The following is a 15,000-nucleotide window of genomic DNA, read 5'->3' as shown; positions in this document are numbered from 1 at the left end:
CTTTAAGTGGTCCCCCGTGCAGTCTGTAGTGAGACAAGAGTCAGTCAACTCTCCTATACACTTCCTTATTACCATTGACTGGATCATGACCACAACCACACCATACAAACCCAGAGGTATTCAGGGGACCCTGTTCTCCCAGCTTGAAGAGCTCTAGACAACAACCTCTCATTGTTCATTTGCCCAACTCATTCCATTTGGAGGTCTAAAGCAGACAAGCTCTACAACAAATATCCATCTATAATACAAGAACAACGTCAAATCTGTTCTGTTGTATGGTGTGGAGTGTTTCTGTGTTGTCAAGAACGACATGAGAAGGATGGTCTTTCAGCAGTGGATGTCTCAGGAGAATCTGCTACTCCGTTTGGAGGTCTAAGCAGACCAGCTCTACAACAAATACACTCTGATCTAGGACCCTGTTGGTCATCCATCCCATGAACTTACTATGGTTCATCTTGCCTGAATGAACAACTGTCTAATGGTCACATTCTCTACCATACTTTCCTACCTAAATTGACAACTTGTCTGGCCTAGATGGTCATATGCACTCTAACCTTCAACCCAGTACAGCTAAAGGAGGTTCCTTCCTTTTTTTTTATTTGTCCTTGCCACATTGCTACTGCTTTGCTCTTTCGGGGTCTAGGCCGGGTTGTTGTAAAACACTCCATGACAATCATTGTGAAAAGTGCTATATAAATAACATTTGTATTCATTGATTTTGATGTGCTGCTCCAAAGCATAATTTGTGGGATTGGCTCCTTTTCTGTTCCTTTCTTCATGAACATATAAAAATGACCTTGATTGATGTTATTTTGACTGCTAGTGCAATCAAATCATGAAGGAGAATTGTGAAGTGCTCCAAAATGGGAATGTTCTCTTCTGAAAGATAATTTGAGGAGTGGTGGGTGGCATTTGGGACTGACAAAGCACTCGACATACATATATGTAAGTGCCCATGAAGGCCCTGGGTCCAGACAAATCAAAGGTCCTTCCTGTGTTCAATGAATTTACACATTGTCACCACATTCACAACCAGGGGCAAGAAGACCGTAGCAGACAACTGTATGGTTCTGTATGCCACTGAAATAATATTATAATAATATTATATTACGTATGTTGTCAGAAACTGCGATTTCATTGGATTTCTTCCCATGGCAGTCCACCATTAAAATATCAAAAGATAAGATCAAAAACAAGCAATGTACATGCAAAAACACAGATATTCACTTTTTTTTTTTTACCTACCTGCAACAGAGCATGCTGGGAAATATGACAATGAGGCCCCTCCCACATCTGTGGAGATTTAACTCCCTAGCTGTGTTTGAATACCCATACTAACATACTGTACTATATACTATTACTTAACGAACGGTATCCTTTCAGTTGAGTTACTAGCGCTTCGCCTGTCTACCGGAAGTTGATGCTGTTGCTATGCAACCTCTTGCTAGCTTGTTAGCGTAACAAATTACTAGCTATACATTTTATGACTTCGGGTGTGTAACTAAATTAAATCTGGAGTGCCAGTGTCTGCTCTGGGCTTCGTAAATTCAGAGCATTGTCAGATTGTCAGTTTGTAAATTCAGAGCGTACATTGGACGCTCTGGCTGAGGAGTAGGGTTGATCCGAGCGTTCTGACCTCACAACGGCAGTCAAGCACCCAAGCTAACTGGCTAACTTGCTAGCTACTTCCAGACACAAATGAGAGAACACCTCACTCTGTCCATTTTACTCGCCCTAGCAGAGCTGGTTAGGCTGTTTTCATGTTATCCAGAGCGTTGGTGCCTGTAACTGTGCTGCTGGCAACAATTTAATTATGCTTTTTTGCCGACGTTTACTGACACCTGCCATATTCACCTGGTGTTGAGCTCTGAAATCGGAGTACAGAGCGAATTTACGAATGCACCCGAATGTCCATTGAGAACGTACAACGACTATACCACTTAGCTAAGAATGACGTGAATAATCAAGTCAATAAACGTTGGGTAGTTAGTTAGATAGCATATACAGTTGAAGTCGGAAGTTTACATACACCTTAGCCAAATACATTTAAACTCAGTTTTTCACAATTCCTGACATTTAATCCTAGTAAAAATTCCCTGTCTTAGGTCAGTTAGGATCACCACTTTATTTTAAGAATGTGAAATGTCAGAATAATAGTAGAGATAATTATTTATTTCAGCTTTTATTTCTTTCATCACATTCCCAGTGGGTCAGAAGTTTACATACACTCAATTAGTATTTGGTAGCATTGCCTTTAAATTGTTTAACTTGGGTCAAACGTTTTGGGTAGCATTCCACAAGCTTCCCACATTAAGTTGGGTGAATTTTGGCCCATTCCTCCTGACAGAGCTGGTGTAACTGAGTCAGGTTTGTAGGCCTCCTTGCTCGCACACGCTTTTTCAGTTCTGCCCACACATTTTCTATAGGATTGAGGTCAGGGCTTTTGATGGCCACTCCAATACCTTGACTTTGTTGTCCTTAAGCCATTTTGCCACAACTTTGGAAGTATGCTTGGGGTCATTGTCCATTTGGAAGACCCATTTGCGACCAAGCTTTAACTTCCTGACTGATGTCTTGAGATGTTGCTTCAATATATCCACATAATTTTCCTTCCTCATGATGCCATCTATTTTGTGAAGTGCACCAGTCCCTCCTGCAGCAAAGCACCCCCACAGCATGATGCTGCCACCCCGTGCTTCACGGTTGGGATGGTGTTCTTCGGCTTGTAAGCACCCCCTTTTTCCTCCATACATAACGATGGTCATTATGGCCTAACAGTTCTATTTTTGTTTCATCAGACCAGACTACATTTCTCCAAAAAGTATGATCTTTGTCCCCATGTGCAGTTGCAAACCGTAGTCTGGCTTTTTTATGGCGGTTTTGGAGCAGTGGCTTCTTCCTTGCTGAGCAGCCTTTCAGGTTATGTCGATATAGGACTCGTTTTACTGTGGATATAGATACTTTTGTACCTGTTTCCTCCAGCATCTTCACAATGTCCTTTGCTGTTGTTCTGGGATTGATTTTTTACTTTTCGCACCAAAGTACGTTCATCTCTAGGAGACAGAACGCGTCTCCTTCCTGAGCGGTATGACGGCTGCGTGGTCCCATGGTGTTTATACTTGCGTACTATTGTTTGTACAGATGAACGTGGTACCTTCAGGCGTTTGGGAATTGCTCCCAAGGATGAACAAGACTTGTGGAGGTCTACCATTTTTTTCTGAGGTCTTGGCTGATTTCTTTTCATTTTCCCATGATGTCAAGCAAAGAGGCACTGAGTTTGAAGGTAGGCCTTGAAATACATCCACAGGTACACCTCCAATTGACTCAAATGATGTCAATTACCTATCAGAAGCTTCTAAAGCCATGACATCATTTCCCGGAATTTTCCAAGCTGTTTAAAGGCACAGTCAATTTAGTGTATGTAAACTTCTGACCCACTGGAATTGTGATACAGTGAATTATAAGTGAAATAATCTGTCTGTAAACAATTGTTGGAAAAATGAATTGTGTCATGCACAAAGTAGATGGCCTAACCGACTTGCCAAAACTCTAGTTTGTTAACAATAAATTTGTGGAGTGGTTGAAAAACGAGTTTTAATGACTCCAACCTAAGTGTATGTAAACTTCCGACTTCAACTGTAGTTAACATACTGGCAAGTTCGATGTATTAGTAGCCAACTAACGTTAGGGAGCATACAGCTGTAATGATATGCTATGCAGTTCGTAAGGATTATCCGGTGTCCTGTGTGAATTTAAGTATGCTCCCTCTAATTCTCTCTCTCTCCCTCTCTCCCTCCCATCCCGGAGGACCTGAGCCCTAGGACCATGCCTCAGGACTACCTGGCCTGATGACTCCTGGCTGTCCCCAGTCCACCTTGTCGTGCTGCTGCTCCAGTTTCCACTCTTCTGCCTGCGGCTATGGAACCCTGACCTGTTCACCGGACGTGCTACCTTGTCCCAGACCTGCTGTTTTCAACTCTCTCTCTCTACCACACCTGCTATTTCAACCTCTAAATGCCCTGCTATGAAAAGCCAAGTGACATTTACTCCTGATGTACTGACCTGTTGCAACCTCTACAACCACTGTGATTATTATTTGACCCTGCTGGTCATCTATGAACATTTGAACATCTTGCAGAAAAATCTGTTATAATCTCCACCCGGCACAGCCAGAAGGAAACTGGCCACCCCTCAGAGCCTGGTTCCTCTCTAGGTTTCTTCCTAGGTTCCTGCCTTTCTAGGGAGTTTTTTCTAGCCACCGTGCTTCTATATCTGCATTGCTTGCGGTTTGGGGTTTTAGGCTGGGTTTCTGTTTTGCACTTTGTGACATCTGCTGATGTAAAAAGGGCTTTATAAATAAAATGTGATTGATTGATTAAACATTTGATAGCGTAGCTAACAAATTGTCGGCCAACATAACGTGTAACGTAACTTATTTGAAAAGTCATTACTTCATTACATTGCTCAACATTTTCTTAACATTTGTCATAATTAGTTAAAGCAATTAATTAGCATCCGCTCTCGTTGGACTTCGGCAGCATATTTTCCGCCATTCTCTTCAAATCTGAAAACGTGCTTGTATACTTCGTATTTTGGCGAATGTAGTAGTACGACATCCGGGAACCTTTGGCATACTAACTATATCTATACTATGACCAATAAGCATACTGCATACTCAATACGCATCACAAACAGTACGGTTAGTGTGGTTAGTATGAATATTCGAACACAGCTCCTGTCTTACTCTTAATGGAGTTAAAAGTGCTTCCGTCCCAATGAACTCCAGTTATCAACACTAACTCAAGGGAGTGTCACTCTGTTGAGGGTTAAGACACTATAACTCCAGTAAATTCAATTTAACCCTAAACATTTTAACCCTGTGATTTCAACTATTCTTGATTTACTGTGACAGAGGAAGATAAGACTCTCTAGTAAATTAACGAGTTCAAGGGTTAAGACACACTGAGATATTGCCTACGCTAGTTAACATTGACAAACCACAGACGCTTTCCCCTCACTGAACAGTTGCCCCCCCACCCCCTCACTCTCTCTCTCTCTCTCTCTCTTTCTCCCTCTCCCTCACCCCCCCTCTCTCCCTCTACTCCTCTCTCCCTCTACTCCTATCTCTCACCCCCCTCTCTCCCTCTACTCCTCTCTCCCTCTACTCCTCTCCCTCACCCCCCCTCTCTCTTCCTCTACTCCTCCCTCTCCCTCTACTCCTATCTCTCCCTCACCCCCCTCTCTCTCCCTCTACTCCTCTCTCCCTCTACTCCTCTCTCACCCCCCTCCCTCTCCCTCTACTCTTCTCCTCCACCCCCTCTCTCTTCCTCTACTCCTCCCTCTCCCTCTACTCCTATCTCTCCCTCACCCCCTCTCTCTCCCTCTACTCCTCTCTCTCCCTCTACTCCTCACCCCCTCCCTCTCCCTCTACATCTCTTCCTCACCCCCCTCTCTCTTCCTCTACTCCTCTCTCTCCCTCTACTCCCCTCTCTCCCTCTACTCCCCCCTCTCCCTCTACTCCCCCCTCTCCCCCTACTCCTCTCTCCCTCTACTCCTCTCTCTTCCTCTACTCCTCTCTCTCCCTCTACTCCTCTCCCTCACCCCCCTCTCTCTTCCTCTACTCCTCTCTCTCCCTCTACTCCTCTCCCTCTACTCCTCTCCCTCACCCCCCTCTCTTTTCCTCTACTCCTCTCTCTCCCTCTACTCCTATCTCTCCCTCACCCCCCTCTCTCCCTCTACTCCCCCCTCTCCCTCTACTCCTCTCTCCCTCTACTCCTCTCTCTTCCTCTACTCCTCTCTCTCCCTCTACTCCCCCCTCTCCCTCTACTCCTCTCTCCCTCTACTCCTCTCTCTTCCTCTACTCCTCTCTCTCACCCCCCTCTCCCTCTACTCCTCTCTCTTCCTCTACTCCTCTCTCTCCCTCTACTCCTCTCTCTCCCTCTACTCCTCTCCCTCACCCCCCTCTCTTTTCCTCTACTCCTCTCTCTCCCTCTACTCCTCTCTCTCCCTCTACTCTTCTCTCCCTCCCTCCTTCTCTCATTCCCTCCCTCTCTCACCCCATCTTTCCCCCAAGCTGTGTCCCTATCTGAACTCTCTTTCTGCTACAGCGCTGAATACCGAGGAGCTCACACACACAAACACACACACACACACACACACACACACACACACACACACACACACACCCCTCCCCCCGCCCTATAAAGCATTAGGAGTCCAGGCAGGTTTACCAATGGCCAGATCAGAGTGTATTTCAATATTGGCACCATAGATACATCATGATTTTAACAGACAGATATACAACTGTTCATCACAAAAATCACCAAACAACACAAGACCACAGAAAAAAGAAGGGAGAGAGTGAAAGAAAGGAGAGAAGCTCTGTCCACCATCATCATCATCATCATCATCATCCACCATTTCAGATTCAGAGCTCCACTCCTTTAGACCCCAAACACACACACACACACATACAGAAGTCCATCCGCGTGGTTACATACACACACACACACACACACAAATATACACACACACGTGGCAGTCTCTTTGGGGTCAGAGTGTGTCAGGTCTCTTTCCCTTGTAGTAAAAACAGTGAAACATAGATGTAGAGTCTCCATACTGCAGTCCTTCCTTAGAACACAGGATGTAGTCTCCATACTGCAGTCCTTCCATCAGAACACAGGATGTAGTCTCCATACTGCAGTCCTTCCAACAGAACATAGGATGTAGTCTCCATACTGCAGTCCTTCCTTAGAACACAGGATGTAGTCTCCATACTGCAGTCCTTCCATCAGAACACAGGATGTAGTCTCCATACTGCAGTCCTTCCTTAGAACACAGGATGTAGTCTCCATACTGCAGTCCTTCCTTAGAACACAGGATGTAGTCTCCATACTGCAGTCCTTCCATCAGAACACAGGATGTAGTCTCCATACTGCAGTCCTTCCATCAGAACACAGGATGTAGTCTCCATACTGCAGTCCTTCCATCAGAACACAGGATGTAGTCTCCATACTGCAGTCCTTCCATCAGAACACAGGATGTAGTCTCCATACTGCAGTCCTTCCATCAGAACACAGGATGTAGTCTCCATACTGCAGTCCTTCCAACAGAACACAGGATGTAGTCTCCATACTGCAGTCCTTCCATCAGAACACAGGATGTAGTCTCCATACTGCAGTCCTTCCATCAGAACACAGGATGTAGTCTCCATACTGCAGTCCTTCCATCAGAACACAGGATGTAGTCCCCATACTGCAGTCCTTCCTTAGAACACAGGATGTAGTCTCCATACTGCAGTCCTTCCATCAGAACACAGGATGTAGTCTCCATACTGCAGTCCTTCCATCAGAACACAGGATGTAGTCTCCATACTGCAGTCCTTCCATCAGAACACAGGATGTAGTCTCCATACTGCAGTCCTTCCATCAGAACACAGGATGTAGTCTCCATACTGCAGTCCTTCCTTAGAACACAGGATGTAGTCTCCATACTGCAGTCCTTCCATCAGAACACAGGATGTAGTCTCCATACTGCAGTCCTTCCATCAGAACACAGGATGTAGTCTCCATACTGCAGTCCTTCCTTAGAACACAGGATGTAGTCTCCATACTGCAGTCCTTCCTTAGAACACAGGATGTAGTCTCCATACTGCAGTCCTTCATTCAGAACACAGGATGTAGTGTCCATACTGCAGTCCTTCCATCAGAACACAGGATGTAGTCTACATACTGCAGTCCTTCCATCAGAACACAGGATGTAGTCTCCATACTGCAGTCCTTCCATCAGAACACAGGATGTAGTCTCCATACTGCAGTCCTTCCATCAGAACACAGGATGTAGTCTCCATACTGCAGTCCTTCCTTAGAACACAGGATGTAGTCTCCATACTGCAGTCCTTCCATCAGAACACAGGATGTAGTCTCCATACTGCAGTCCTTCCATCAGAACACAGGATGTAGTCTCCATACTGCAGTCCTTCCTTAGAACACAGGATGTAGTCTCCATACTGCAGTCCTTCATTCAGAACACAGGATGTAGTGTCCATACTGCAGTCCTTCCATCAGAACACAGGATGTAGTCTACATACTGCAGTCCTTCTATCAGAATACAGGATATAGTCTACATACTGCAGTCCTTCCATCAGAACACAGGATGTAGTCTCCATACTGCAGTCCTTCCATCAGAACACAGGATGTAGTCTCCATACTGCAGTCCTTCCATCAGAACACAGGATATAGTCTCCATACTGCAGTCCTTCCATCAGAACACAGGATGTAGTCTCCATACTGCAGTCCTTCCATCAGAACACAGGATGTAGTCTCCATACTGCATTGCTTCCATCGGAGCAGAAACCATGGCAGAACGTCAGAGAAAGCTGATGGAACGTTGTCGTAGCGCTGTTGTAGCATTGTGGTGTGGTGTGGTTGTGGGTCTGTGGTCCTGGCTAGAAGCCTGAACGTCAGAAAACGCTGATGGAATGTTATTAACGTTGTCCTAGCATTGTTTAAATGTTGTGGTGAGATTATGGGTCTGTGAGTTGGAGTCTTTGTACAGATGCTGGTAATTCAAGAGCTGATGCCGTAGTTCACTTCTCTCCTATAGCACACACAGAGCGGAGGGTGTAGGGTTTAGTGTTAGGGAAAGGGGCAGGACTTGTCCATCAGGCTCCGCCTCACTGTTCATCAGCCTCTGTCACTCCTCCAACAGCTCCTCCGGTCCACTCCCTCTTTCCAGCTGTGTGTGTGTGTGTGTGTGTGCGTGCGTGCGTGTGTGTGTGTGTTCATGTGAGTGTGCATCAGTGGAGGCTGCTGACGGGAGGACGGCTCATAATAATGACTGGAATAGAGCAAATGGACACCATGTGTTTGGTGTATTTGATACCATTCCATTTATTCCGCTCCAGCCATTACCACGAGCCTGTCCTCCCCAATTAAGGTGTCACCAGCCTCCTGTGGTATGTTGCATGCATGTGCACTTTGTTTGTGTGTGTGTGTGTTGCAGTTGGCTCTTGATTGTCATAGCTGGAGAACTAAAGCTCTACTGTCCAGAGTTGGCAGATAAATTATCGTCCTATATCTTGTTCTGAAAGTCTCTCCTTAAAAAAAGTTTACAAATCTGAAAAGGGTTGAGATTTAAAGCACCTGTAAGAGAGAGAGAGAGAGAGAAACCGGAAAGATGATGTGATTGTTAGACAACCTTCACAGAGCTAAAAGGGATTATTCTATGAATTAAACAGATGTTTATAAATGTCTATAGGCGTGTCTAACCCTAGTAGAGAGAGTAGATCATATTGTGTCTAACCCTAGTAGAGAGAGTAGATCATCTTGTGTCTAACCCTAGTAGAGAGAGTAGATCATCTTGTGTCTAACCCTTTAGTAGAGAGTAGATCATCTTGTGTCTTACCCTTTAGTAGAGAGAGTAGATCATCTTGTGTCTAACCCTAGTAGAGAGAGTAGATCATCTTGTGTCTAACCCTTTAGTAGAGAGAGTAGATCATCTTGTGTCTAACCCTTTAGTAGAGAGAGTAGATCATCTTGTGTCTAACCCTTTAGTAGAGAGAGTAGATCATCTTGTGTCTTATCCTTTAGTAGAGAGTAGATCATCTTGTGTCTTACCCTAGTAGAGAGAGTAGATCATCTTGTGTCTAACCCTTTAGTAGAGAGAGTAGATCATCTTGGGTCTAACCCTTTAGTAGAGAGAGTAGATCATCTTGTGTCTTACCCTTTAGTAGGGAGTAGATCGTCTTGTGTCTTACCCTAGTAGAGAGAGTAGATCATCTTGGGTCTTACCTGTGTCTACAGGCTGGTGACACTGAAGCTGTCATCGCTGGGGGGGTCTAGACGCTGACAGAACAATCCTCCTCCTCCTCCTTCTCCTCCTCCTCCTTCTCCTCCTCTCTCTCCTCCTCCTCGGGGTGGGGGCTGTGGGGGGTAGCGGGGGTGCATCCCGGGGTACGAGGGGTAGCCCATGTCCTCAGAATGGGGCAAGGAGGCCTGGGTGGGCTTGTGGTGGGGGGAGGGGTACGGGGAGAGCTGCAGGGGGGCTGGCCTTAGCCCCGAGGTGAGGTGTGGTGGCAGGTCCCGTTTGTGGGGGTGAGGGGGTCCATGGGGGGCATGGCGCTGTGAGGGGGCGCTCCTCGTAAAGCAGGGGGTTGGGGTGGGAGTGAGGGGAGAGGTTGGGGTGAGAGTGAGTATGGGGGGAGAGGTTAGGGTTGGGTTGGGGATGAGTGTGTGGGGAGAGGTTATGGTTGGGGTGAGGGTGAGGGTGAGGGTGGGGGTGAGTGTGTGGAGAGAGGTTAGGGTTGGGGTGGGAGTGGGAGTGGGGGGAGAGGTTAGGGTTGGGTTGGGGGTGAGGGTGAGGGTGTGGGGAGAGGTTAGCGTGGGGGTGAGGGTGTGGGGAGAGGTTAGGGTTGGGGTGGGGGTGAGGGTGAGGGTGTGGGGAGAGGTTAGGGTTGGGGTGAGGGTGTGGGGAGAGGTTAGGGTTGGGGTGAGTACGTGGGGAGAGGTTAGGGTTGGGGTGAGGGTTGGGGTGAGTATGTGGGGAGAGGTTAGGGTTGGGGTGGGGGTGAGTGTTTGTGGAGAGGTTAGGGTGGGAATGTTGGGTGGGGTTGGGATGGGTGTGGGGGCTAGTGTGTAGGGTGGGCTTTGTGTGCATGTTAGGGTGGGGGTGAGTGTTAGTGTGGGGGTGGGGGTGAGGATGTTGGATGTGGTTTGAATGGAGATGTGTGTTGGTGTGCGGGTGTGTGTTGATATGGGGGTTGGCGTGTGTGTGAGGGTTGGTGTTGGGGTTGGCGTGTGTGTGTGGGCTCATGTTTGCGTGAGGGTTGGGGTTCGGGTGTGTGTTGGTGTGTGGGTGTGCAGTAGCGTGAGGATTAGGATGATTGTTAGGGCTAGCGTGAGGGTTCACATTAGCGCGTACGTGTGTGTTGTCGTGTGTGTTAACGTGTGTGTGTGTAGCGGTGTGTGTGTTGGCGTGGGGGCTGGGGCTGCCGCTGAGCGATGCCCCTCCGTACCAACAAGGGGAGCTACAGTAGCTGGGGGAATCATACTGGGAGGGGAAATGGTCCTTGGAGATGGTTGCCGGGTTACGATAGGGCGGGCTCAGCGCTGTTCCACAGTGGGGCGGTAACCGTGGCGATTGGGAGCAGGACGGGGAGAAGGAGGAGGGGGGAAGAGCAGGGGTGAGAGGGGGGTGGTAGGGCTGGGGAGCGGGGGATGGTTTAGGAGGATAGGAGGAGGATGTGGAGGTCATTCCAGGGGAGAGAGAGGTGGATGAGGCCTCGCCTGGGACGAGGGCTGGGTAACGCTCCTCTGAGGACGGGGTGGAGGGGTGGGCGGAGTAAGGAGATGGGGAGGGGTACTCACAGGGCTCGGGGGGGTAGCCAAGGTGTAGAGCGGGGGTAGGGAGGGGGGAGAGGCTGCTGCTGTCTCCACTGTAGTAGTCAAGGCCTTCCTGGAACCCTCCTCCTCCTGCACCCCCTCCACCTCCACCTCCATCCCCACCCCCAGCAGCCTTACCCTTCTTCCCCCATGGGGGGCATTCTCTAGGGGACGGGGACAGCCTTCCCCTGCCTCCCCTCGCCCCCCTGGCCTGCCGCCCCCCTATCCCACTGCGTTTGGCAACAGAGCCCTGGGTTGGGGTGTGGGACTGGGTCTGGGCTGGGGGGCTGGTGGGAGAGTCTGGGGTGGTTCCTGGTCCGCCACCCCCCTCCTTTTCCATTTGGGGTTCAGCAGCATTACGTTTCCTGCGTCCCCGGCCGGGCTTCCCCTGCCCCTGGAAGAGAACGTTCTGGCTCCAGTTGTAGGAGGGGCCTGAGGCGCTCTCATGCCAGTCCATCATCAGCTTCTCCAGACTTGATAGGCTGGACTGGCCTTGACCTCCCTCTCCACCAATAGGAAGAGACTCCCTGCCTCCACCCTGCCTGTAAGCCCCACCTCCGGAACCTGAACCCGAGCCTCCGCCCCCACCTCCGGTACTGACCCCGCCTCCTGACCCGGTGATCCCTAGGTGGGATGAGTCAGAGGAGGACTCTGATAGGCTCTCGAGGAAGTGTTGTCGCTTGGCCTTTTGGGGGGTGTAGTTGGAGATGTCTAGGATGTCTTTGGGCTCGCTGGGGCCTGGGGTGACGTAGTCACTGTAGCCTCCTGGGTAATGATGACCCAGACTGTCCCACGCCCAGCCACTGTAGCCCTGCCTGCAACACACACAGAACATTTGAGAGGATCAGTTTCAGCAAGGCGAGCCACAGAAAAGCTAACCTTGATCACATTTAAGAAGTACTTATTTGGGACCCAAAGTGATTTGTAGATCAGGGATTTAGTGTTATGGTGTTATGTATCTCAAACTCATACATACATAGTAGAAGTTAGGGTAGGATTGTAATTTAATCCAAACTCTGTGGATCCAGACAATTTAGACCTGAAGCTTACCTGTAGTTCCACTGGTTGGAGGGGCAGTGTCTGTATCCCTCTGGAGAAGATGAGGAGGGGACGGGGCTATTCTTGGCCATGGCCATATACCCCCCTCCACCTGGAGAGGATGGTCCAACCTGCCCAGGGTAGCCCCCATATCCCTGCTTGGAAAAGTTGGAATAGCCCATCTGACCCTGGCACACAGGGGGGGCTGTGGAGGCCTTATCCAGCCCTGCTGCCCCATAGGAAGCAAAGCTGCAGTCTGTGGGTCTCTGTGGTGCTGCGCTGCCCCCCGCAGGAGAGGAGGAGGAATAGCCGGACGGGTACTGACCGTAGGAGGAGGGATGGGGGGAACTGGGGGAGTGGGTCAGAGATCGGGAGGGAGGGGTGGACTTGGGGAAGGAGGAAGTGGTGGGGGAGTTCTGGGAAAGGTAGTAGCTGTAAGGAGGTCTGGAAGAGGAGGACGAAGAGGCCTGGGTTTGGTTCTCCCTTGGCTCTCCTTTGGGGCTGCGCTTGGGGAAGGGTGGGGACCAGCGAGAGCCTGGGCCGGGGGCAGTGCTGGAGGAGTCGTAGCCCGGGGTGGGAGGAGGTTTCCTGGGGTCAGGGCGAGAGGAGGAGATGTCCAGGAGGTCGGAGGAGTCGTCTGAGTCGAGCAGGGAGCGGAAATATCCAGCAAACAAACCCTGCACTTCCTCCCCACCTCCACCTCCTCTGCTGCCCCCAGGGCTGCTGTACGCACCTCCTCCCCCCCCCTCACAGGACAGGAAGCCCCCCCTCAGTGAGCCACAGGCCTGGTACCCCCTCGGCCCTCTCTCCCTCTCCCCTCCCCCCTCCTCCCCCCAGACACCTCCCCCATTAGACCAGTCTTGCTCCAGCTGCCCCCCTGCCTCCCCCTTCAGAACCCCATTCTTGCGCGAGCGTCGTTTTCTCACCGGCATCCACCCCTCACCCCCAACCCCCATCTCCCCCCCTGCAGCCCCTCCTCCCCTGCCTCCCCCACCCTTCCCTCGTTTCTTGGGTAACCCTGGTTCCGACAGAGCAGGGGTCACTTTCCTTTTCTTCCCGATCGTCTCGAAAAAGTCGCTGAAGGAGCTCTTGAAGCCCTCACCCCCGGCCCCCCCTGCTCCTCCCCCTGCTCCTCCTCCTCTGCCCCCCACGCCACCCCCCCTGCCTCCCCTGCGTCTGAACCCTGTGAGTCGGTGGAGCAGGGCTGAGATCCCAGGGTTGTCGGACGGCGTGTGAAAGCTATCCGGTTCGCTGGGTGTCCAGCAGCGTGGTGGGGAACAGCGGCCGGTGGCAGGCGGTTGGTGGTTTAGGAACGCCAGTTTGGACAGAACGTCTCCGTACTCTGTCTTGACGTCATTGGTGTCATTCACATACGACGGTTGCGGAGATGGGAGCTTGGCCTGCCGGCGCCGACGAGGTTTCTTGGGCTCGCCGTTCCCACTGGCAGCGGTGGAATTCCCACCTGTTTTATCTGGCATTCCCGGTACAACCTGTTTGGGAGGTCGGCCTCGTCGGCGTTTCAGGATCACCGGAAGTTCTCCAGGCGGGAACATGACCATCACACTCTTCCCGTTGTTCTTCATGCGAAGGAGCGCAGTCGGCTCTCGGACCACCGCTGTCCCCCCCTCTGCTCCTTCCAACCCCCCCTCGCCACTGGCCCCGCCCCTCTCCGGCCCGACAACGGTCTCCATGGAGGAAATCTTGTAGCTCTTCTGACGTTTGCTGAGGTTGACCGGGATACGAGCCACCTTCACCACAATACGCCTCACCTGGGGAACAGACACAAACAAACAAACACAATAAAACCATTATTTATAACCCTTATAAAATCTGGTTGAGGTCAGATAACAAAATAACATGACGACATGGCGTCTGGTTTGTTTTGACTGCTTTGTGAATAATAATATACTGGAACTTGAACTTACACCAACGAACCGCCGTTTCTGTTTAGTGGGAGGAGCTAGATCATCAGGCACCTCCTTCTTCACTGCCGGCCGGGGCACGGTATTGGTCGATGGACGAGACGAAGGATTGCTCGCTGGTCTGGGCGAGGATTTCGGCGAGGCTTTCATCGATGGTCTGGGTTGGGCTTTAGGTTTGGCGTCGTTGGTTGAAGGTCTGGGTTGGGGTCTGGTTGAAGTTCTGGGTTTAGGCGCTGGCCGGGGGGCGGAGTGAGAGGTGGGGCGTGGTGAGGGGCGTGGTGAGGGGCGTGGTGAGGGGCGTGGTGCTACAGGTAAAGCTGAGTCTACAGGCTTGTAGGTTGCAGGTAAACACTCCTCCACGGTGGGCCGCTCTACCTTCACATGTACACTCACCCTCTCTTTCTCCTCCTCCTCTTCCTCCTCCTCCTCCCTCTCGCTCTCCCTCCCTCCCCTCCTCTCTCCATCCTCGGTGGATCGGCGGATGCGGGAGGACTTGCGTAGCTGGCAGGGGAAGCGAGGTCGACCGGAGCTACGAAGCGCATACTTCCTCTCACCTTCAACAGGTACAGGGGAGGGTTCTACAGGGTCCGGGCCAATAGTAGAAGGGTCTGGACAGAATGGACCAACAGAAGAAGTGCCTGGAGGATTTGGGCCAATAG

At 50.3% G+C, this 15,000-nt stretch overlaps 1 protein-coding gene across 1 annotated transcript in view; it reads right to left on the bottom strand.

Annotated features, from left to right (window-relative positions):
- Positions 1-11,086: 11,086 nt before the first annotated feature.
- Positions 11,087-15,000, bottom strand: part of LOC121572631 (AT-hook DNA-binding motif-containing protein 1-like) — a 4,468-nt gene continuing 554 nt past the window's right edge. Inside the window, exons 1-4 of the mRNA XM_045222292.1 lie at positions 14,345-15,000; positions 12,432-14,188; positions 11,286-12,196; positions 11,087-11,202 (exon numbers count right to left, since the gene is read on the bottom strand). The exon at positions 14,345-15,000 is cut by the window's right edge and continues 554 nt beyond it. Of these exons, the coding sequence (XP_045078227.1) occupies positions 11,087-11,202; positions 11,286-12,196; positions 12,432-14,188; positions 14,345-15,000 (3,440 nt within the window). The remainder of the gene's footprint in view (positions 11,203-11,285; positions 12,197-12,431; positions 14,189-14,344) is intronic.

This window comes from Coregonus clupeaformis, chromosome 8, assembly GCF_020615455.1.
Source record: "Coregonus clupeaformis isolate EN_2021a chromosome 8, ASM2061545v1, whole genome shotgun sequence".
Taxonomy (NCBI): domain Eukaryota; kingdom Metazoa; phylum Chordata; class Actinopteri; order Salmoniformes; family Salmonidae; genus Coregonus; species Coregonus clupeaformis.
The sequence above is the reverse complement of the archived record's forward strand: the minus strand, read 5'-3'. Positions and strand labels throughout refer to the sequence as shown.